Source organism: Dromaius novaehollandiae, chromosome 4 (genome assembly GCF_036370855.1).
Source record: "Dromaius novaehollandiae isolate bDroNov1 chromosome 4, bDroNov1.hap1, whole genome shotgun sequence".
In the NCBI taxonomy this organism is placed as follows: domain Eukaryota; kingdom Metazoa; phylum Chordata; class Aves; order Casuariiformes; family Dromaiidae; genus Dromaius; species Dromaius novaehollandiae.
Genome location: NC_088101.1, coordinates 43,831,014 through 43,854,084, shown reverse-complemented (window position 1 = coordinate 43,854,084; position 23,071 = coordinate 43,831,014). Strand labels below are relative to the sequence as shown.

Genomic DNA, 23,071 nt, shown 5'->3' with positions numbered 1-23,071 from the left:
ATTTTTTCATGAGAGAATACAGTGCATGTAAATTAGGTAGCAGGCATTTAGCAAGTGAACATGATGGGAGCATTTTACAGTGAATACAAATAGTTTTACTGAATCAGTAGTATTGAGGTAAATCGGGCAAACAGCAGTAAAATTTGTTTTCAGGTACCTTTGTTAAAAGTTCTTTGTTCAAGTTCTTTTGTTAAAAGAAGTGCATACTGTGATTTTTATGAACTCTCTTTTTGAAGTGCAGTTGTACATCTTTTTCTATTATCATCAATAGTGATCATCTAATATTTGAGTATATGTAATCATTGCTTTTAAATTTACACATTGATTGATAAGGAAGTATTACCATGTGATTAAGAGTGAATAAGAAATGAGAAATTTTTGCTCCCAGCACTGCCCCAGATTTCCTTTGTGACAGCTTAAACAACTGAGTCTCTTAGTACTTTCTTTTTCCTGTTTAAGCAAAAAGAGCACTTTCTTTCCTTGTGAAAATATTACAAGAGTAACATGTCCTATATTCATGACTACTAGAAAGATAGTCAGACATATGATGAGGATAAACACATAAATATCATGTATAGTGAATGTGAACTGCTGACTTATAAATGCTTTTGAAAGCATAATAAGATTATTTTTTCTGGCGTTTTTCTACAAGGTTTCGTTTTATTCACATGAGATTGGGTAATCCTTTTCAAACAACTTTCCAAAGGACTTAGAAATAGTAAAGTAGAAGAGCATATTCAGCCTGGTTTTAACTCTGATAAAAACTACATGACTGGTGGGATATTCTGCAAGACATTGCAAAAAAAGAGATCTTTCAACTGAATATTTAACAAGCTATAATGTACTCTTTTTTTTTCTTTTTTTTTTTTTGAGGAACACATTTGGAGAAAATCTGATATTTTTGACAAATCTTATAACTTTTGAAATAATACAGTACTAGTGAAAATAGATTTTACATTTAATTGGATAGTTTGTCATATGTAATTAAAAGTCTGTCATTTCAAATGAGCTGAATTTTGGAGGAGAATTAGTTGAATCATGAAATGGATTCATTGAGATGTACAAGCACTGCAAAGTTTCAAGTAACCCTTTCCTAACCCTATAATTATTTAAGAAATATGTGCCTCTTAACACTTCAAACCATATTATTTCATATTTTATGGAAGGCTTGAAGTATTGTAAGTGTAATATGAGATGTTACAAGCACTGCACATTGAGGGAGGAAGAGATTACAGACTCTGTAACTAGTTGACCTAATTGGGAAAAGGATAATCTGCAGAGCATCAGCTGGGCAGGAGAGAGGTGGTCTCGTGTGAATGCTAGAGTTTATAGAGTGATCTATGAAAAAAGGAAGGAAAATAAATAAAATAAAATAGATGCAAACTGGAAGTCTGCACCTTCAACTTTGCTCCTTGAAGTATTATGGAGAAGAAGTATCGAGGTACTCTTTTTATATTAGGATCTGTCAGCATTTAACTGTGTGGCACATTAGACTTTCTGCATCATCCCATTCCTCTGTACAGGACCAGTACTGGTGGAAAAGTGGTTAAAAGTTGCAAGGTTGTTATATCACAGTCTGGAATGACAAAGAAGGATTCTTGCTAAGTAGAACTGTGGACTAATACCTATGACTGATGTTGTTCCCGATGGAAATGTGCTCTGTATTTTTACTGTATCCGTCACAACACCAATATGAACCTTTGATAAAAATTATCTCCTGAAGAAATGCAAACCTCAGCATATTAAAGTCACAAAGACATTAAGGCAGAATATTTGCCCCATTTAACGTTCCTTGTGCCCTTCTGGAACAGGCTGGTCACTATCAAGGAGACACAGAGATAGATTCCACTAAGAGGAGCTCTTCACTGAATATATTCTCTTTTTGTTCTTCTGAACTGCAGGAAACATCTTTTATCCCCATACAGATACAGTGGTTCATAGAGCTGATTTCTTGGAAGTCATGAAGTGCATTCTTTGTAAGAACAGGTTGCTTTATAGCTTTAGTACCACTTTGGATGGAATCAGATATAGGATAAGATAGATGGCTAAGCATGGATTAGGCTACACATCACTGTATATTCATTTAGAACTGCCTTCCAGACATCCAGTTGCTGTTTGGCTTGGCATATTGCCTGGCAAAACCCCACTTGAAAACAAGTGATCATGCTCCAACTCCATGACACAGAATTAGGAAAAATGAAGGAACTCTCAAATAACAGGAGAAATGATTTTATAGCTCTGTAATGATTGGACAGAGACTGCACTGGACTTTTGAACACACGTGATGTTCAGACACTACCACACAAGTCTGTATGGCCTTTTAAAGTTACAGTGAAGATTCGTTCCTTCAAACAAAAGAACAATGTTTAGGTTGTAGTTTGATACTGCTGTACGAAGAATCTTGTACATCTCGTTGAACCAATTAATCCAATGCATAAGGGGATCCATTTGGGGGAAGGGAGTTACCTAACCTGCAAAAATAGTGGATGTTAACAATTTTCCAGTATGCCTCAGCCTCAGGATAATTCTTTTTCAGGATAATTATTTTAAAATTATTATCCAGATCTGACACTAGCTTGCAGGTGACTGTTAGAGCTCACCATCTCTTGAAAAGCAGAAAAAATATGTAAGGGGAGTTAGAGACCTGCTGTTTAAAAATAAATCCAGCTTAATGATCATGAAGTCGATATAGGGTGCTTGCTACTTTGTCAATAAAATTTCAAAAGCTATCATTTCTGTAAAGTAAGTTAAACAATTCCTTTTATTTAATCACAAATTAGCTAACTCCCAGCTACATAGCAACTGCTTATCTCCAGAAATCACCCCTACATGGCACTTTGAGTAAATGAGATACAAAATAGACAGTATTCCATGTTAGTGAACAGAAATAAATTATGGCAAATATGCAAAGATGTCAGGATTACTAAACAGAACTTCATAGGTAACAGTTCAAAATGAAGATGAACTGAGTAAGTGGTAAAACCAAGTTAAAGGCTACACAAGCCTAATCGAAGAACCTGATCATCCTTGATAATGCTTAATCCTTAATCATGAGTTAAATGTCTCATTATGGTTTTTAGCAAATTCTTTATGTAAAATGAATTCTCAGTTCTCTAGATAAGCACAGCATGCTCGTTTTGGATCACTACATATTTAAATATTCAAGACTGGATGAGGCAGTAAATTATGAAATGTAAAGTATTAGTTCTTTCATTTCCATCAGTTAGTATTTTCAGCTGTGAAGTTTGCAGGATCAGTGCTAAAACACTGTTCTCATTTGGTTGTTTACTTGAAATGCTCCAGTCAACCTAATGAGGACAGCCTGGAAAAAGAAAAAGTTAGAATTAATTTCATTGTTTAAATCTGTTACCAGTATAAAAACTTGTTCTTGTTTTCTTCCTCTTTCTAAAGGCTTTCTTTAGAGTGCAGTACTAACATTCCCCAATAGATGCCCTAAGAGATCTCTCGTAAACACCACCACCAAGGACTGAAACTAAGCCTCTTTGGCTGAGTGTATATTTATAGAATCTGCATTATCTAATATCGAGTGGTATTATGTTTTCAGATTTCAGTGATGAATTGAATAAAGTTATTTGATCCCAAATTAAGTAGAAAAAGGATGGATGATAAGAAATTAAATATTTATCCTCATTTTCCAATGATTTTTCAATAGTAATATTTAGTTTGGATATGAATTCTGAAGCGTATTATCTCTTTACCATTTAATCATTCGTTACTTTATATTCACAAAATGAGAATGGGGGCAATGTCATCTTGTCATAATCATTATCATAACAATGTTGCGACACACCAAAATGAACCTATAGCATTTATTAAACAAGAAATAATGGGAAAATCTATGGCTCTAACCTCAGTGTCACTTTTTAATGACTTTACATCTGTTGTTTTGTGGTATACATTTATATTATTTTGTTGCATATCAAATATAGGTTTGTTGTGGGTGAACACTAACATAATTACATATTTCAATTACATATATACATATAAATATATATGGTTTTTTTTTCCTTGAGGGATTGAGTCCCTTTTTGAGAACTGGCTTTGATGAAATGTGGGGTAAACATTAATGCGCCTTTATGAATCTTTTGCCATTTGGGAGTTCTCCTGTGGCAGATGGTTGGCACAAGCTCTCTCCAAGCCACAAGCAAGCTAATTTTCTTCTATATCATTTGCCAGTGCCTGCCATCCTGGTGCTCATGATGCCCTGCTGTCATAAAAGCATCGGGCCAGGTCTCAGTACTCTTTATTGCACTTTTTGATGAGCACAGAGCTTATAGTGGATTCACTGTTATCTTTCAAATTCATTAAAACATTAAATAGACATTGACCAGTGGAAGATGAGGTAAAGACAGACACTTATGTTTCCAAACTTCACGCTGTGCACAACTGAGAGAGAGAGATTCAGAGGCTAATTCATTCCTTCTCATGTTAGAGCAGGCTGAGAGTTCTCTTGCTGTCATTTACTTCAAGCTAATCAATGATCTTCACCAGGAGCAGCTGCAGTGAAGGGGCAGCTGCCTTCTTCCAAAAAGAAAAGGAATAATCTGGAGAGAAGTAGTGGAAATTAAACCTTAGAGGAGGGCAATAGTTTGGACTGAATTTTTTGAAAGAATATTTATTTATTGCCAAATCTAGCAGACTGCCTAAACCTACTTTTGATATTAGGCTACGAGTAGAAGTTTGCTTAAAATATTGTATGGTCTTGATTCAAAGAATATTTATATTACATATAAGAGTGAGTGTGTGAGTGTGTGTGTGTGTGTGAATTCAGGTTTGTCCACTCTTGTTTACTACTTCGTAACCGTCAGCTTAGCTGGCATACTTGGTAGCATCAGCTTTTAACATCCCAAATTCTCTGGCAATTTGATAATCTATTCACATGAGCACTTTTTCCACTTTGAATGTTCAAATATATAGTACAGAAAAATAAAATAATTGAGGTTAGTTATCTCATTGTAAAACCTCACTTTACGTTAAAAGAAGAGAAGGAGGTATCTTCAATATAAAATACTTCATGATGTTTGGAACACTGCTATTCTGTGTTATTCTGAACCTCTCTGAGTCATTTATTTTAAAAAGGCATCAGCTTCATTCAAGAAATGCAGGGTGGTTGCGCTTACAGATGTTGAGTGATGCCAAGCCACACTGAAGTCACTTGGATGATCTAAAGAGTGAGTAAGGGTGAAAGTCTCTGAGATTTCCTTTTTTTCCCTCTCTGTCTTTACAGATTGCTAATACAAAATGACAAGCATAGACAAAAATAATTTTAAATAGCTTTAGGAGTGCTAGCACTGGGAAAGCTAAGAGAAGCAGAATAGCCACCTCTGAAATACTATACTTTGTAATTCTACACTCATTTTGTATCCAAAGCTGTTTGCAAGGTAAGTAGTTCTGGAGAAGGTGTACTTGTAGAAAAGTAGATCCAAACTAGTCAGACTAAGAAAGTGACTTCTAAAAACAGCGAGCAAGGTGTAGGTTGTAAATTATGAAAGCAAATGTTTTGGACAAATACTGAATATATATCTAAACACTAGATATCTAAAAGCACACTCGTGCTTTTTTGTATCAACCTTCCCTTGATATATTGAGCATTTGATCTTCTCTTTGTCTTACATAGTTTCCCACTATATTGAATCCTACATTAAAAAGTGTTCTCATAAATACAAAATAGAGAAACTTTATTATTAATAATAGCCTTAATAAGCATAATGCAGCTTTGAAGCTCCCCCGTTTCCTCACCTTTACAAGCAAACCTCATTACTTACTGCACAACTTCTCAATTGCCCAATAAAAATGGCAAATGCTTCAAATGTAGTATTTATGTAGAAAAATGAAATCCAAGTATAACTAACTGTCATGCACATGGGACTGTTAAATACACCAAATTGTGCAAATTGTGTGGCAGATACCATGGCATCTGGTAAGACATTGTCATACGCTATCCAAATTAAGCAGTTATGGATATCAGAAATGGCACCAGCAGTGTCTCTGGACTAACAACTAATTCTTAAGCACACTACATTCTTCATGAAAGTAGTGTACACAGGTAATACTCCACTGTAAAGCTCTGTGGGCTAAAATGTTTTTATTAAATACAGGAATGGTGGAATCTATGGATCACAAAACAATGAAAAAAAGTTTTAGTTAATTCACAATTTATTTGCAGAAAACAGCGAAGAAGACACAAAATGGAGCTCATAAACCTCATCCAGCCAGCAGAAGACACAATGCTGTCAGGGTAAGAATAAGCTGAATTTATTTCCTAAAAATTATATCTGTAATAGCTGATATATTTTGTAATTTTTGCCTATTATAGCTCTGTCTGTGCTACAAATACATAAAAATAATTTTAATTAAACACAAACTTTGTAAACTAGATGCCCTAGCAGGTCCAGAGAATAAAAGAAACAAGGTAAGCATGATGAGATACATACATATAAAAATGCAAGAATATTGTTTCATGGAATACATGGCATTGTATCATTATTTTTACTCAGATTTAAGAGCATAAGTCATCACAAGATTTAGAGTTTTCAAAATTTTTCCTATAGCCTTCCATTGGGATTCTTTGTGTACCAATTTGCAGAGCCAAACTGAGTAATAACATGTCAGACCTTGCATAATTTGATAGACTTCCTGATGACTTCATTAATAATTAGGTCATATATAACAGTTAAATCATTGTTGGTGGTTTGTTTCATGTACTTTCAAACCAGCAAAGGGGAGTGGACAAGCGAGATCCCTGTCTGCCATCACAGAATTTCAATTTCTGTTAGTTTGGAACAAGTCAGTTGTTCTTGGTTTACCTCTCTCCCAAGGGAGCATCTAGTGCAGCTGTGCTAATAAGTAAAGTTGGCTATACATATCAGTTTTGCACCCCAAAAGCTGTCAGTAAGCAGAGAAATTTTATTGTGTCTGTACTTTGCAAGCAGCCCGAAAGGGCATAAGAGACAAAAGAGAGGAGACTAGAACCACAGTGGTTCAGAAACCTTAACTGGATGCCAGCCAATCTGTTTTTCCTGATTACGAGCAATTATAAAGGATTGTATCAATGGAAGTCTGATTTGGCTTTATATCGTACATTTTGTCTATGAAAGTGTGAAAGTTAATTATATTTCTTCTTGCAGTACCATGACCTAATTAGCAGTCCAATAAGGACTTCCTTACAAAACAGGAATAAGCTAATGCAGTCCAAAATATTCCATTTTATTATTTCCCATGTTAACTAGTTCAGTTCTTTAAGTACCGGATTTACCTAGTTTTGTTTGTCACTGAAAGTTTATTCCACATATAGAAGCAAAGATAATTAACTTGGCATGCTATTGTAGATCAGAGCAGCTGACCTCAGTCTGTCTTACCCTAGTCATGGATGATTTAAAGACAGTTTAATACTTTAATCTTTAAGATGTTTGCCCAAAAGGCTTGAAGCAGGTAACCCGTAATGCCATGAAACTTAGATACTTAGTTTTCATAATGATTTTATGTTGAAAATTAAGTAGCTGCTCTTCAAAGGTGGGGGACTGGATGGTAAATTAATTAAAAAGTAATAAATCAAAGAATTCAATCTGTTGTAAAGGAGATTCAAGTGAGACTTCAAATTGCTGTTTCATTGCTTGACTTCACATAGAAATATTTTTAATTTTTAGGTCGTTTTCTTCCAGTATGTTTTGTGTCTGTCCATCCAAAGGTATCTGCTCTCTTTCTCATGAGCAGAGGATCACAATTAATAGTATCAGCTCTGTCTGATCTTTTTTCTTACGTTTAATAACTAAAGGTGACCTACAGTAGCACGGCCTTGTTTTCAGCCTGAGTTACCGGTATCCTCAGTCCTGTGAGCAGCTCTGCCTCAAAACTCAGGCACTAAAACTCGCTACGGATGGTCAGGATTACCGACGCAGGCTGTGCAAAGCCTCCAGCGTACCTGAGCCTTCAGATGGCCGCTCGATATATGCAATCTTATAAATATTGCAGAACACCCACCCTGCCTTGCACGTGCAAGCACCGGGCTCCGCCTGGGCGCTGCTCGCTCTTGGGCGGCACTCGCGCTTCTGCGAGCCCCGAGGTGCGCGGGGGCCGCGGGGGGCGGAAAGGGGAGCGGGGGGCGGAAAGGGGAGCGGGGCGAGGCCTGTGCCGGGGGGCGGTGACCGCCGCCGCCGCCGCAGCCCCCCGGGGAGGCTGGGCGAGCCCGCCTGCCCCGCTAGAGCCGAGACGGGGCGGCGGCGAGTTGGCGGCAAGTTTCGGTGCGCGCAGGGCGAGGCGGGCGGCGGGCGGCGGGGCCGGGGGCGGGCCGGGGGGGCGGGCCGGGGCGGCGGGGCGGGCCGAGCCGCGCCGGCCGGGCCGGGCCGAGCGGCGGGCGGGGGCGGGCGGGCGCAGTCGGTCTCGGCGGCGGAGCGAGCGCGGCCGGTGCTGTCCGCGGCGCGGCGGGTGCTGAAGGGCGGCCGCGGCCGCCGCCTCCCCCTCGGCGCCAGCAGCCGCCCCGCAGCGCCCGGGCGCGGGGCACTGGCCGCCCGCGGGAGACGCGGCGCCGGGGCTGCTGCGGAGTTTGCTGCGGGCGGGCGGGCAGGCGGGCGGGCCGCCTGGCCGGATCGCGCCCGGCTCCCCTTGTCGCTTTGCTGGACAAAGAAGTGTTTCTGCGTTTGCGACTCTCGCACGAGGAGCCAGCGGCGTATTTTTTAAATTTCTCTCCTTTTTCTTGGGGACTTTAGTGGCTCTTGGATCAGGTAAGCGGTTGTTGCTATTCTTATTTTTTTAATTCATGCCTACGTATAAATCGCAGGTAGCCGGGTGAGGAGTGAGGTGGAGGGGCTGGCAATTAAAGGCAGAGCAAAGTTGGGAGCTTAGGTCAGTGGAGGGGCAACACTTGGAAAAGATGTGTGAAGCTTTCCGTAAAATGGGCTCTGTAAACAAGAGGTGAATCTAGAGAATGAGAAGTTGGAGGCTTATTTCTGTGGCAAACTTGCTCTCAGGATGGTGCTCAAATACCTGAAAATATTTTATTTTAGAAATCTTACAATGTTTTAAAATGATGTTAAAAGACATTACAGAAGCTACTTTGTATGAACACCAGTTTTTTGGGGGACGAGACAAGCTCTAATTGATCCTGTCTGGGGGAAGAAGGGGTATGTAAGGTCATTCTGGGAAGTAGAGAGCAAAGCAGGAATTAAAAGGGATTTAAAAAAATAGCCTTGTGTCGCTCTGTGTGCCTGTGTGTACCAGAAGGACGGTGATACCTTGGGGTACTTGCTTACCAATGTAACCTGGGAACAACGTAAACTTGGGAAACAACAAGGTCTTTCTGAAAGGGCTCATCCTCAGCTCTGTCTCCAAGGTCGGTGTGCGTGATGGGGTGTGCCTGCGTGTGGGAAAGTTGTGGGTTGTTTGCTCTGATATTGACTGATGTCAGGCCTTCCTCCAGGCTACTAGTAGATGTAAATGCGGATCTCTGATTTAATAATACAGTATTATGTTGCATTATAGGACCGCTGCTGTTGGTAATTGAATGCAACTGGGAAGCGTGGGCAGATGAAATGCCTTGCTATTTCAGCAGCGTTTAACCTTTTGCAAGCTTGGCAGCGTGCGCTGCTTCACGAAGGGGCTTTCTGCTGCTCCTGCGAGTTATCAGAGTTCTGTGCAGGCAGAGCGAGCACCGAGCAGGGGTGCTTCGTGATCCCCAAATGAACGGGTTGCTGCTGCTTCTAGCCAGTGCTACTGAGATGATTGAACAGAACAGGCAGGCAAATGAGGTCCTTGCCATGTATTTTGTAGCATTATTTATTGCTTTATCCTCTAGCAGCTGTGACAAATTTTCTTTAGAATCAGACTTAAAACACATTTGTTTCTTTACATAGTTGTCCTGTGCTAGCAGCTGTAGTACCTATAAACATTAGGTAGTATAGTATCATTTGTCAGTGGTATGAAGCTGATCAAAGCAGAACCTTTAACATTATTTATTCTTGTACTATTTATTTAATGTTAAAGTGGGGTGCTTTTACTGAATATATTTATCAGCCAGAATATAAAGAAAACCATCCAGCAGTAGCACAGAAATACTGAGGAGTAAAGTTGAAGGCAAGCAAATTCAGGAGAGAGCAGTTTAGAATGCTAAGGCTTTAATTAAATTTAAGTAGAATTAGGAAATACAGATGATTTACTATTTTTTCGCTAATTAGAAAGTAGCTATCATCTTGTTCTCTTCAAATGGTAGGGAAAGAAAGTTTATTATACAGTGCTCACCCTGGCTGTAAACCTTCATTAACAGTCTACCCATCAGTTAGGACAGGTCATATCATCTGCCATTGACATGAATATTCATTTGTTTTGAAACATTTAGTTACTATTTTAAATTACGGCACTTTTTAGAGTGTGGCATTTCAGGACGCTTGCTTTCTAAAGTAAATTAAAAAAAAAACTTTTGGAAAAGGTAATTTTGAAGCAGTGGCAGTAAAAATGGAAAAAAATACATTAACGATAGGGCCAAACTTTTGTTGTCAATCTGTAAACATACAGGGCCCAAACCTGCAAATCCTTGTTCACCTGAGTAGTTTTTATTCGCATACGTAGTCATGTTAACTGCAAAGAACTTATGTCCATCATTACGTGAATAAAAGTCACCGATATTGCTGAGATCATTCTTTTTGCCAGCATCAATCAGATGATAAACTTTGATGCTAAACTATTAATTCTCCACTTTTAAATTTATACCTTATGTCTGACTACGTTTCCATTTCTAATATTTCACCTTGGTTTGTATTACGCTACTTTCTTTTATAAATCATGTTTAAAAATGGAGTTTTTGCAGATAGATAGATTCTCAAGGAAGCAAAATGGCATTGCTATGTTCCAACAGAATGTTTTTTTTAAAGGATTGTAATTTATACACTGTGGTCCATAACTGTTTTAGTCAGCTGTTGTAACTAGAACAAGTCTGTCTTCAGTATAATCATTTTCCCTTTCTTCTCCTGGCACATTCGTATACCTAGAACCATGTGATTGTTTCAAGAACTTCAAAAATAACATTCAAAAGTTGAAGAAAAGTCAATGTTAATGACTTGATTAAATAGCTCATCGCAAATCTAATACAAACTCAAGGATGGAGTGTTATCGTAAAACCATCATTCAGACAAACCTCCTGTTTAACAAGTGCTGCTCTGTAGGCCCTGCTTACACTGACCACCGCACATGTAGGCACACGTGTGGGCATACGCTTACAGTTATTGATGATATCAGTGTATATACAATACTTCAGGAGTTCTAAGCTTGCACTGGATAACGGGTCATTAGCTACTTGCTGGGGTAGCCATTGATAGTAAATGGTACCGATCAAAAAAATTGTTATGTTGCTCAGTTCCAGATGTGTTCTACATTTATCTAACTGTGCTCATTTGTCATGCTGATGTTTTTTGTGTGAGCTTATCCAGTCACCATCAAAATTTGCTTAACACTAGGAAAGGCAAATGTTATAATCACATAAATTGCATCTATAATAAATAACCAACTTTTTCCCTTGGGATAAATTTATTCCCTTCAGATATACATAGTTCTAAACTGTTATTTTTTATAGCATTGTCTAGAATGTAAATTTTATATCACTCTTCCTTGATTTCTTGAGAATATAAAATTCTAGTGAAAGCAATGCGATACTTGATTTCAAGTAAAAAGGTGGAGCTTCAATACATACAGCTCTGCTCCAATACATAGAATTCTGAATTTGACTTAGAAATTTCAAAGCTAAGAGGCCAAAAGAAACTTAGGTTGCCATTGCTCAATAATTTTTCCAGATTGGCAAATATCATGGGACAATGCATGATATTAAACATCCCAGGAGTGACTGACTGGAACCAGGTGGGGATAATGAATCAAATACCACTCTCAACTCTGGTTTTCAGTTTTTCTAAGTAAGAGTAAGCAAAAAATAATTAATAATTCAGTATAGTTTGGTTTATAATGTTACATAATTTTAAAGCAAAGCAAATAAGTTAGCAAATTTATTTGAAAATCAGTTTAAGTCTGTTCAAGCTTTTTTGATGCATAGGGAATAGCTGTCAACAAATGAAAAGGTTGGGAACTTGTTTATATAAGATGTTATACATATTTAATACAGTGTGCTTTTCCTTGCCTCATGATAGACAGAAAAGATAATGCATGCTCTTTTATGTTAATAAAAGAACAGTAAGTTGAAACTTTGTCAAGTTTGCCGTGCTCTACAATAGAAATATTGAGAAAGCTGTGGTTTAAATGAGAGTCGTGGTTTTCCAGCACCTTTGATAACAGTGTTGCATGCAACTCCCTTTCATAACTCTGTTAAGATCAGAGATTACCACTACCCAGGGAATGCAGTCCTATCTTCAGGAGGGATCAAACCCACATGCTTACTCTCTTTTGGGCTATTTTCCAAATGCTTTTTCTGGGTTTTGCGTTAATTGAGTAATCTCTAGTTGCTCGGTCCTTCTTCCTAATAAGTAGGTTGTGTTCTTTTCCAGCATTTACCTTTATTAGAGACATATCTTCATTCACCCTGCTCCTGTTTTGTCAAAACAGCGAGGATGGGCCAATACACATAAGGAAATTTCTGCACAGTTAGTGTGGCAGAGAAACTGTGAAACTGTTCCCTGTCTGCCAGTATCTCCCATTCCCTTTTTGTCATTGATAGCTCTGGTTATAGTGCCTGCTGATGAGTGATACCAGCTGATGAGTGAGGTAATGAACTCGGTTCAAATTAGTCAAAATTTTGTGGTCCAGCCAGGCATGATTTCTTACAGAGTGGATATGGGAACTACTTGAAAATATGTATTTCTTATCCATTTTTTTTTGCTTTATTTGGTGGCAATGTTTATGCAGCTATTAACCCTTACTACCCTAGAAGTTATAATAGTACATCTATTCAATTAATCACTCTTTTTACCATATACTCAGTGAAATTAGTGGTGAATTATTTGGCTGTATTGCTGATTTGTGCAAGTCCCAAGAAAATAATAAGTTCTAAAGAGTTAAATGAGAAGAGAGTTGGCAACACTTTGATGATTGCTTGAAGTAGGTTGACGTTCATGGTTTATTTGCATTTGAATTAATTGAGATTGGTGTCCAGCAGTGCTTTTCAGAGCAGGCTTCAGAAAGACTTTTTGTATAATGAAGTACTTGAAAACTTGAGTTGGAAGATGGTGAAGGATATTTTAAATACTTTTTTTTCTTTTTCTGAAAGACTGGTTTTTTTCTTCAGTTTTCTTCAAGTAAGGCCTATTGTAATTTTGAAATATTTTTACTACTGATTATGCATTCTTGTGTTAAAAGCTACTATCATTTTTTAATCAGCATACTAAAAACTTTCTTACATCAGTTTTAGTTTCTTCATGAAAGAGTTATTAATATGTGCAAGAAGAAATAAAATAATCTTAAAACAGCTCATAGCATTACTCAGATGCAATATAATATCTTACCAAAAGTGCTCTGCTAACTGATAGGAACTTCAGGATTTCATGTACTTTTGCTTCTATTAGGAACCATAATATTTTAGATGCTTTTTGCGTCAGAACTTTGAACTGTATATATTTTAATTATTATTACAGAATTTATACTCCTAAATCTTCTCTAAATCATTATTCTTTCAGTCACACTCAAACAAGCCATGGACTGATGAAACAAAATTAAGTAGAGCATTTTCTTCTTTTATGGTGGGTAGTGGAAAGTAAACTCTTTTTTCAAATGCCTTGTGGACTATGATATGCCTCAAAGTAGAGCATTTATTTTACGGAGTTTATTTTCTAAACTTTATTTACAGGAACACTGTATAACTGGTACTGCTTGTTGTTAATGGGGTAATAAGCTCTATGTCAACCGTAATTACTAGGAAGGAAGGGAAAAAGCTTCTGCATCATTGTGGCAGAATCAATGGAAACCTTTCCTCACGTACAAGGGCAGTCAAAGAAATAAATACAACTTTTGTTTCCTCTGGAAAGTGAAAATAATATCACCAATATCAGAATTATATAAATAACCCTTTAGCATGGGTACTGTATTTGGTGACAGTCTTGTTATTCCAGTGATAACAAGAAGCAGGAGGCTTCTTAAGGAAGGAACACCAAAAATACTGGATGCATGCAAATGCTATGATATCTAAGAGGATTTCTTTAGGAAAAAAAGCAAATAAAAGGGATCAAGTTAAAAAATAAAGTAGAAAATGATATGAATAAGGCTATTCACATGTAAATGCATCCCAGTTTAGTCATTATCAGTTATACCTAGTAGCAGCAGAAGAAAATTAATAAAAAAACTACTTTTTAAACAAAAATCAAGCATGGAATGAATATTATCATAGACTATAATATAGTCATAGAATAATTAATGCTGGAAGGCACTTCAGGAGATCTCTGGTCCAACTTCCTGCTCAAAGCAGGGTCAGGTATGAGGTCAGCCCAGGCTGCTCAGGGCTTTATCCAGTCAGGTCTTGGAAAACCTCCAAGGACACAGACGGCATGACCACTGTGAGCAAGCTGTTCCAATGCTTGACTGCCCTGGTGGTGAAAAAGTTATTCCTTATATCCAGTCTGAACCTGCTCCGTTTCAATTTATGGCTGTTGTCTTTTGTCCTCTTGTCCTTCACCACTGTGAAAAGCCTGGCTCTGTCTTCTCCATATTTTCCCTGTAGGCACTGGGGGGCTGCTCACAGGTCCCCCTGGAGCTGCTCCTTCTCCTAGCAAAACCAGCCCCATTTCTTCAGCTTGCCCTCATAGGGCAAGTGCTCTAGCACCTCAACATCTCGGTGACCCTCACCATCCTGGTGACTGAACTTGCTTCAGTTTATCAGTAGCTTTCTTGCATTGAGGAGTCCAAAACAAGACAAGGTGCTCTAGGTGTTGTCTAACTCATTGTCTCAAGATGTTGATGAAGATGAGTGCCTACCAGTATTCAAAAAAGTTATATACTAAGACAGAATATATATAAACAATTGAAGAAAAGAATTAAAATAGCTTTTAAAAAAACATCCTGCTGTTAGCAAGAAACTTCACCTATGAATAATATCTACCATAATTTCCGACAATAGGATTTCTGTTTTTCCCCAAAAACGTAACAGTAAGACCTCTGGTCAATCCCAACATAAAAATTCCTATTTTGGCTATTGTTCTTGGACGTATTTGTGCTCTGTATGAACTCTAGATAAGAATGCACCAAGTAAAACTCTACATAATTTTTAAGATTTTATTCTCTAAATGGAAAAGTTACAAAAAATCTAAGTTTTATTTAAGTTTTATTTTAACAAATTATCTTCAGTGCCACCATAATTATGGGTTTTGCATGATTTGAACACATTTAATATATAAACAAAAAAGACTATTATCTGCTTTTTGAGAACAAATTCCATTTTAGGATAACAGAAAGCTAAATGGTCATGTGGACAAATGACCAACTCACATTTTTTTTAGAGTTGCAGCAGTCTAACTTTCTATTAGTACAACAGGGAAAGAAAAGAACCTGATGTACATAATATGAGATGCACCATGCTGCTTTTGGAAATGCCCACTTCTTGCTTTCAGGAGGAGAATTATTTTGGCTAATTTTAGGGGTTTTTGTCAGTTCAACATCACTCCTAGCAGTGTCTAAATTTTTCCCTTCTAAGGGCCTGGTTTGAATCTTAAATCAATAACAAACAGAAGCCTTTGAAATATGTTAGGTTTGTATAAGAGCGAGGTGACTATTCACTTTTTATGGAAGTTGATAGATCACTGAACCTGAGTAATGAAATCTGAGCCTAAGTACCTTTTCTAAAGGCAGATTTTCTCAGTGTTGTCAAAGTATTCTTCAGGTCTGAGAGGGGAAGGCACAGAAAGTGGTCAGAAAGATAACACTCTCTCCAAACATTTGCCAGCTGATCTCTGCAGTACCCATACGAGTGTAAAATTGCTATTAAAATGAAATAGCTTATTTTACCAGTGAATCCTCATTTCCTCTTCACTGTTGTTCAAGATGGGAACAGGACTACTGTTCTTCATCAGTTTTAGCAGTGGAAAGACCACAGAGAAGGAAGAGAAGCTTATCCTGACGGTATTTTTGGCTTGTCCTTGCAAAATGGAATAAAATTCTGCGGGTCCTTCCTCTGTTTGCAGCAGCAAAACTTAGCCATAATCTCACCTTTAGTGAGAAATCAATGCTTTCAATTTGGAGTGCTGATTTTCAAATCAAAATACTGTTCATATAATTGCTGTTCTCCCATGTTATCAAGTCCCTTTACGGAGAGAATTCTGATTTTGAGTACACCACAAGACACACGGCACTGTTGTTTTGCACTGATTGTTTGAAGACTGATCATATTTTGTATGTATTTCTCATGCCTCTTAAGAAGAATAAACTTCAGCTACTATAGTGGAGATTTAAAATATTAGTTTTAAATTTGCTGGTCCTCCAACATATATATTATGCTTCTGTCTTCTGTTTATATTACCTTCCAATTCCTTGGTAATTCACCAATAATTAGTATAATAGTAATATTTAAAAATGAAAATGGCATTGCTATCTTAGTTGTTATGATGTTTGCTTCAGGCTTATTTTTGATAAAAAGTAATATTCTGTAAAAGTGTTCTACGCATTGATGCATGAGGTGATTTAGTTATTTGCTTGGGACACTGAAAAAAAGAAAGGAATAACATCACTCTTGAGATTTAACTTTGGTATTACCTTAGTATTCTTTGAACTGGAAACAGTTTTTCAAGTGAATTTAAACTATGTTGCTTAGCTATAATTGCATTTTAGTCTACTGTCTCATGGCTGATTTTCTTCTTTAATGCTTAGTGAATTATTGTCACAAAAATATTTGAACAATCTGCATTTGTATGTTCTTGTTGCATTCAAAAAAGCGAGTTGGGTGCACCTTAGGATTTTCATTTGAAGCATTAGCAGAGAGTGCTTGAGGCATCAGAACTTAGAATTGGTGCCCCTTGTAGACCAGGAATCTAATATTTTAATATATTTGTATCCTTTATATCTTTTCAATGTGATTGTTCCATTCATCTACTGCTCTAGGCTCTCAATAATTTTTTCCATGCATAAGGAAACTTTTCGAAGGGGTTGAGTGCTTGCCTTCATATACACTGCGTATACACCACATATATTTTTCATATATAAAGTTAATAAAGCAATAGTGAAGATTTGATTTATATTTCCAAAGTCTGGGAAATTAATATCGAAAATAACAGCCCCCACACTCTCCATGTTGTCATAATTTCCTACATAGAAAAGCTCTCATATTAATATAAAGATAGAAATTACAGTTTCTGATATAATTCAGAATTTTCTGAATATAATGAGTTAAAAGTAGGGTTTTTTAGTTTCATTTGCTACATCAGGCGCCTTCATGAACTATGTGAAACAATATGGATACCAATTTTGGTTTTGTCGTTCTCTTACTGCTTTCCTTGGGAAAGACAGAAGGACCAAAATTAATGAGTTAGTCTTGTATTTTTAATAAACTGAGTGTTTGTTTCTGGAGTTATCACACATGCAAGTGCTGAAAGAAAGTTGATAGATCATTAAGCTCCTAATGTTTAAAATGTAAGCTGGGCAATCTTGTATCTTTGTTTTCTTCCAATAAAGAAGTTAAACAATAGATTGTATCCATGCATAGAAATTGCAGATTCTAAAAATCTGTGTTGTTTAAATGTTAAATTGGGGTTCTTGCAGAAAGAGTTACGATGCTTTATATGTGAAGTGCTTTCTGTAAGTTTCTAAGTGAAAGCTCACTTTAAACTTCCCAAACATCTGAAATTCTTAAGGGCTCAGGTTATCATTTTGATTTTCAACATCAATTTTCTTATCACAACCTGCAGCAGAAGGTGTGACATGCTGTGACACATTGTTTTATATCCTTTAGCATCCTTGTAAAACTCAGTTAGGTGCTGTTAAGAAAGGAAAAGACTTAGTAACTTTTTGTTTTCTTCAGCATTGGTTAGCCATTTCCTCCTTGACCTAGATTTTTGACGTGATGCATGATAAGGTCTATTCATTTCCAAGCCATGGCTAATTAGGAACAGGAAGAAGGATTACCATTTCCTGAAAAGAGTTACTGCTATCACTCTTGTCATGGAGTAGTTAGGAACAAGAAACTCCTCAGAGTACTGGTTGTTTTGCATGTAGACTAGGTTTGTAAGCTCACAATCATTATGAAATTTTCATTGCCTTTGACTAGTCTCTGAGGGATCAGTTCTGTCCCAGTTTTGTAGTTATTGCATCTCAATTGTTTATGTGAGCTGGATGCAATATTTGCCCTACTTATAACTTTCCTTTTTATTTCTGCCATTTATGTCCACCAGTAATTATGCACCTCTATTTTTCTATTTTCTATTTTACATTATTATTTTTTCCTGCTTTTGCTAATCATCTGTTTCTCAGATGCCCTATTTCTGGATAAGCTGGATCATGTTTTGATGTTAAAGATTCTGTGTTTAATTATTTCTCAGTTTATAACACGCACATCTTGTAGTCTTTTATGGAATGCAGAATGTTTTGCAAACTGCAAAAATTCACAAGTTAAAGCACTTGCTCTGACTACCTTAAACTGTGGCACAGTCAATTCAAAGACATAAAAAAGTGTTACAGAATAAAGTCGAGCTCTTTTCAGTCAACACTGAATGCAAAAGGTGAATGAGTAGGCAATGTGCAGTGAAGGTTAAGTTATTTTCATCACTCATCTTTGTAAATTAAAACTACAGAATTGAAGTTTCCCAGTTGTGTCTAAGCAAATTAAGTATTTAGGCAAATATATTCAATCTGAGATTTTTAATAAGCATAAGTGGGCAGAAACAATCCAGCTCTTCTCAGTAAACTATTTGTAGAATTTTATGATACTTGAAATCCAGCTCGAAAGAAAAAAAACTGGTATTAGCACTATGCAAAAATTTGATATCATTGAGTTTTCAAACACATATCTCTCAAACAAGGACCCTTTAAGAAGAGTTACCCAGAAATTTATAATTCAGTAATTCAGTAAATTTCTGAGCCAGCCTTGGCTCTCAAGAATATTTGCTCAATAAAGCCAGTGGAAATGGAGAATAAAGAATACACGGTTTTAACTGCTATTCCAGATGCTAGACTATGCTTTCTAGGAGCTGGAAAGTAAGAATTCTCCTACTCCCTTTGGCTTCTGTTAGTATGCGTCTATACCCAGAAAAAGCTACATAACCACTTGCAGATGAAGGGTCAGAATTTGGCAGAACTGTCATTAAAGACAAGAGTAGAAAATTAAGACAAAAATCAAGCAATTGTACACATGAATTAACAGAAACCGTTGCATGCGCTTTTTAATATCATAAAGAAAAACAGAATTACAGATTGAGAAATACTTGTTTCTTTCACTCCATGTTAAGAGACAGGGCCATTTTTCTCTTCAGCAGGAATTCAATTTTAGTAAAATTCTTATACAACGCACAGAAGCCTTTGGCATATCTCACTAGGAAAACTGTTCTTGTTTGCTGGCTATCATAGCATTTTCTGAGAGAAAAAACTTTTGTTGTAATAGTCCTACAGCAAAAGAACACAACTGGTGATCCCCCAAAAAGGAGAAATAATGCTGAAGAGGTAACTGTTTCCTTTAAAGTCCAAAAGCAAGGAAGTCCACAGTATCTACACCTGTGACATTGTGGCTACTTTTTTTTCCTCCCACTTTCAAATGGAAAATAAATTGTGGAATTACTTGGGAGATGGGGGTGGAAGTAGCCTTACTGTATTCCCAGACTGACTGGGAACTGATATGGTTACATTTACATTAAAATAGTAGGTTTACCTCAGTGAAAAAAATGAGGTTAAATCAGACCCCATATGTGCAGCTGCAGACTAAAATTGTTAAAAGAACACTTCTGTACTGAAGGTTATGCCACAGTTTTAAGATTTGCTTCCTTGCATGCATGTTATTTCTGGTAATATGCAGGAAATACTAGGAAAGCAGAGTCAATGGGCAACTCTAACAATAGAAGAATATTAATGGTAAAAATCTGTATTGCTAAGGAAAGCTCCTAAATTACTGGATGCTCACAGAGGGCTGTTATGACTCACAATGTCAGTCTAACTTTTTCTCTCTTCTGTAACAAAGTCACAAAAACTGGAATATTGCACTAGAAAGGTTGTTTATAATTTCAAGCTAATGAAGCTGTGAGGCTTTCTTGCGTGGTGAAGACAAAACTGTGGAAGAAGTCTGCAGGATTAAAACATATTACTTCAGTCTAGATAATTCAGAGTCCCAGAAGGAGAAGAGTCTTTTTGGTGCTGTGGAATTCAGGGTCAATTTATACGCACAAGAATATGAGATGGATGCCCATCAGCTGGGTTCAGTCATCTTTTAAGTAGAGTGAATTTTTTAAAGTTTATTATGCTCACTTTGACATAATAGGGGTAATAAAGCAGTGAATCAGAGAGTGATATATTTTTAAACTGTAGCTAAATAGATTAGTCCTTATTGAACTCAGATATTTATCAGAAAAAGAAAAGATAAAAGTGTCAGAATATATTAATTCATCATTTTGCAGACAGTCACTAAATGGAATTAGCAGAATGATTTAGAAACAGTCATAGTCTATTTGAAGTGAAGATGCTCTTCCAGTGCTGCCTGGAGATATTGAGAAAGTAGGTATCATGCACACAACTATGCAAATAATATGACTTAACTGTTTTACTTAGGCACCAGTTTAGACATCCTTTGGTTTGTCCAGACCTAAAACTGAAATTAAAGCTCCATTGGAATGCTAAGAAATATCAAGCAGTATGTACTGAAATTAAAATTAGAAAATATTAGCAAAGCTTTCATAAAACAAAGATTTCTATGATTAGAAGACTGAATAAAAGCAAGACACATCATTATTCTGTAACAAAAAGTGAATTTCTAGAGAGGTATATATTGATCTGTTTTAGCGTCACTGCTGTCCTTCCCTACCTGTTATACCCCTTATTCTGTTTTTCCTTTCCATCTCTCGAACGATGGTTGGTGCTCATATGAGCAAGTACTGAGCTCAAGCAGGGAACAGATCTGGCCAAAAATGAATCCTTCCCTGCATGACCTTCTTCCTCAACTAGTTTTCAATTGGAATAGTTTCCTGGTACAGTTTATACCACCTATTTATCATGTTCTAAGATCAGCTTAAACTCTCATGGAACTGCAACAAAAATTAAAAAAACGGTTTTCTTCAGAGACAGTTCAAACTCGTGCATTGCTGTGGACATATAGTAAACTATAAAAATAATTGTCCAAACTAAAAGATGAGCAGAACAGCACAGTCCTCTTACTGCAGTCACTGAGCTGCATGTAACAGCTTCCCCCCACCCCGGCAAGGGACATAGTTTTAAGATTTCCTGTCAGGACTTCTGGTGGGATAATTTGTCCTTACAGCATATATTCAACTGGGTGATGATAGCCTTATGGGAATGTTATTCTAGAAAGACATTGCTGGAGAGCAAACAGTGTTATAGCTACATTTATCCTCCCAGGCATGTTTCTGATATCCCATTAAGCTGTTAAAAAAAAAAAAAAAAAAAAAAAAAAAAAAAAAGAGCTGGTTTGCTTAGCTCTGTACAAAACAGTTCTTCTGGATTTGCATCTCCCTTGGGCTTTTAGAGTAGCCAAAACTGGGGCAAAATGTAGACCTGAATCCAATTTCATGGGTGATGTTCAAAGAAGTGAAATAACTTTGGACATAAGGGATAATTTTGGATTCTTTGAATTAATAATCCTTTTCTCTTTTTTTTTCATATATGTAGCATACTATTGCATTGCATACTCTGTATTGTGTGGAACTCAGAGACTGTAATATTACTATGGGTATATGGAACAGTATGTAGCTGCACCTCTCCAAACAGGAACTTATGTTGTCAGTCAGGGTGGGCCGTAGACGTAGCAGGCTGCCCAAAGCAGTGGACCATTGGGTGAGAACAGTGACTGCTGTGCTCCTATTTTGTTTCCAAAAGCGTAGAGTCTGGAAATGCACTGACTGCAGTGCTAACACTGACTGCTGGCAAGCCCTTATTAAGGGAGAAATTAGGGAATATGAGCAGTATGTACAGCTATGAGGGGATATCTCTTCCCCTCCCTTGGTATCACCCCCCTTTCCGCTTATCTCCTGACCCTTTGGCAACAGCAGGAGCAGCAAGCCAGGTTGCTCGATACCTTCCTCTGTGTTCACTGCCTTTTTTCCTTCCTGGGCACTCTCCTCCTCTTCCCCCTGGAGCTTTCTATTACCAAAGGAATGACTCAGTCTGAGGCCTTCTTTCTGGGAGAAGGCAAAGACTGAGAAAGCTTGACCTAGGCTTGACCTATCAGCTATGATTCAAGATGATCTGTGTGCTGCCTTGCTCTGGAGGACAGAAAACATCATCCCCTCTCTTCACGAAACATACCGTTTGCCTCATTCGTGCAGTCAGGTATTCACATCGATGAATATGAGGGAGAAAGGTGATTTTTTTCCCTCTATCTGAAAGCAGAGTAGTACTGCTTTTCCACCACGGGGCCAACATAATATGAGCATGATTAATTAAATGACAAAAAAGAGTTTTTTTTTCTCATTTGAATAACCTCTGTTGAGGCTTTTTTCCTCCTCTGGGTAGACACACAAGATTTGCAAGAGTCTAAATGTCATAGTTCTCAGACTGTATCAGGCATTGCTGAACAAGTGTGACCACCTTTTCTGTGTGTATATATATAGTCTCCTGCAAAATAATTTTTAAAATACTTTTTCTTTCTGTTTTGTTTTATCCTCTCTTTTGACTAAGCAGTGATGGCTTGCAGAAATCTGGTTTGGATCTCAAGAAAAGTTTCAAATCGTTGTACGGTAGAGATTCCAAAACCTTAAAAATATTGTACAAAAACAAGAGAAGCTTTCGATTCTGTGTAGAGAGGCTTACCTGAGTCAGCACTGAGGATGCATTCATGCTGGCAATAACTGATTAATCCAAAAATGGCCTGTGTGCAGTTTGAATATTATCCTGTACTTGGACATTTGCCACCAATTATCTGATCAGCATTTGTGGCTGATCAGGAGGAACAAGCTGCAGTGTTCATCAGTGTCTCCTGGCTCCCTTGCCT

General features: G+C 37.3%; 1 protein-coding gene across 5 annotated transcripts in view; it reads left to right on the top strand.

Moving 5' to 3' along the window:
• The window catches only part of FSTL5 (follistatin like 5), a 323,974-nt gene that overhangs the window by 5,391 nt on the left and 295,512 nt on the right, over window positions 1-23,071 (top strand). For 3 of the 5 annotated variants that reach the window (XM_026120175.2, XM_026120174.2, XM_026120176.2), the window contains exon 2: window positions 6,188-6,259. In XM_026120175.2, coding sequence (XP_025975960.2) covers window positions 6,210-6,259 — 50 coding nt within the window. In that variant the 5' untranslated portion in view covers window positions 6,188-6,209. Of the gene's footprint in view, window positions 1-6,187; window positions 6,260-8,573; window positions 8,742-23,071 lie in introns of those variants that run through there. The other 2 variants (XM_064510917.1, XM_026120178.2) reach the window with 1 other exon arrangement.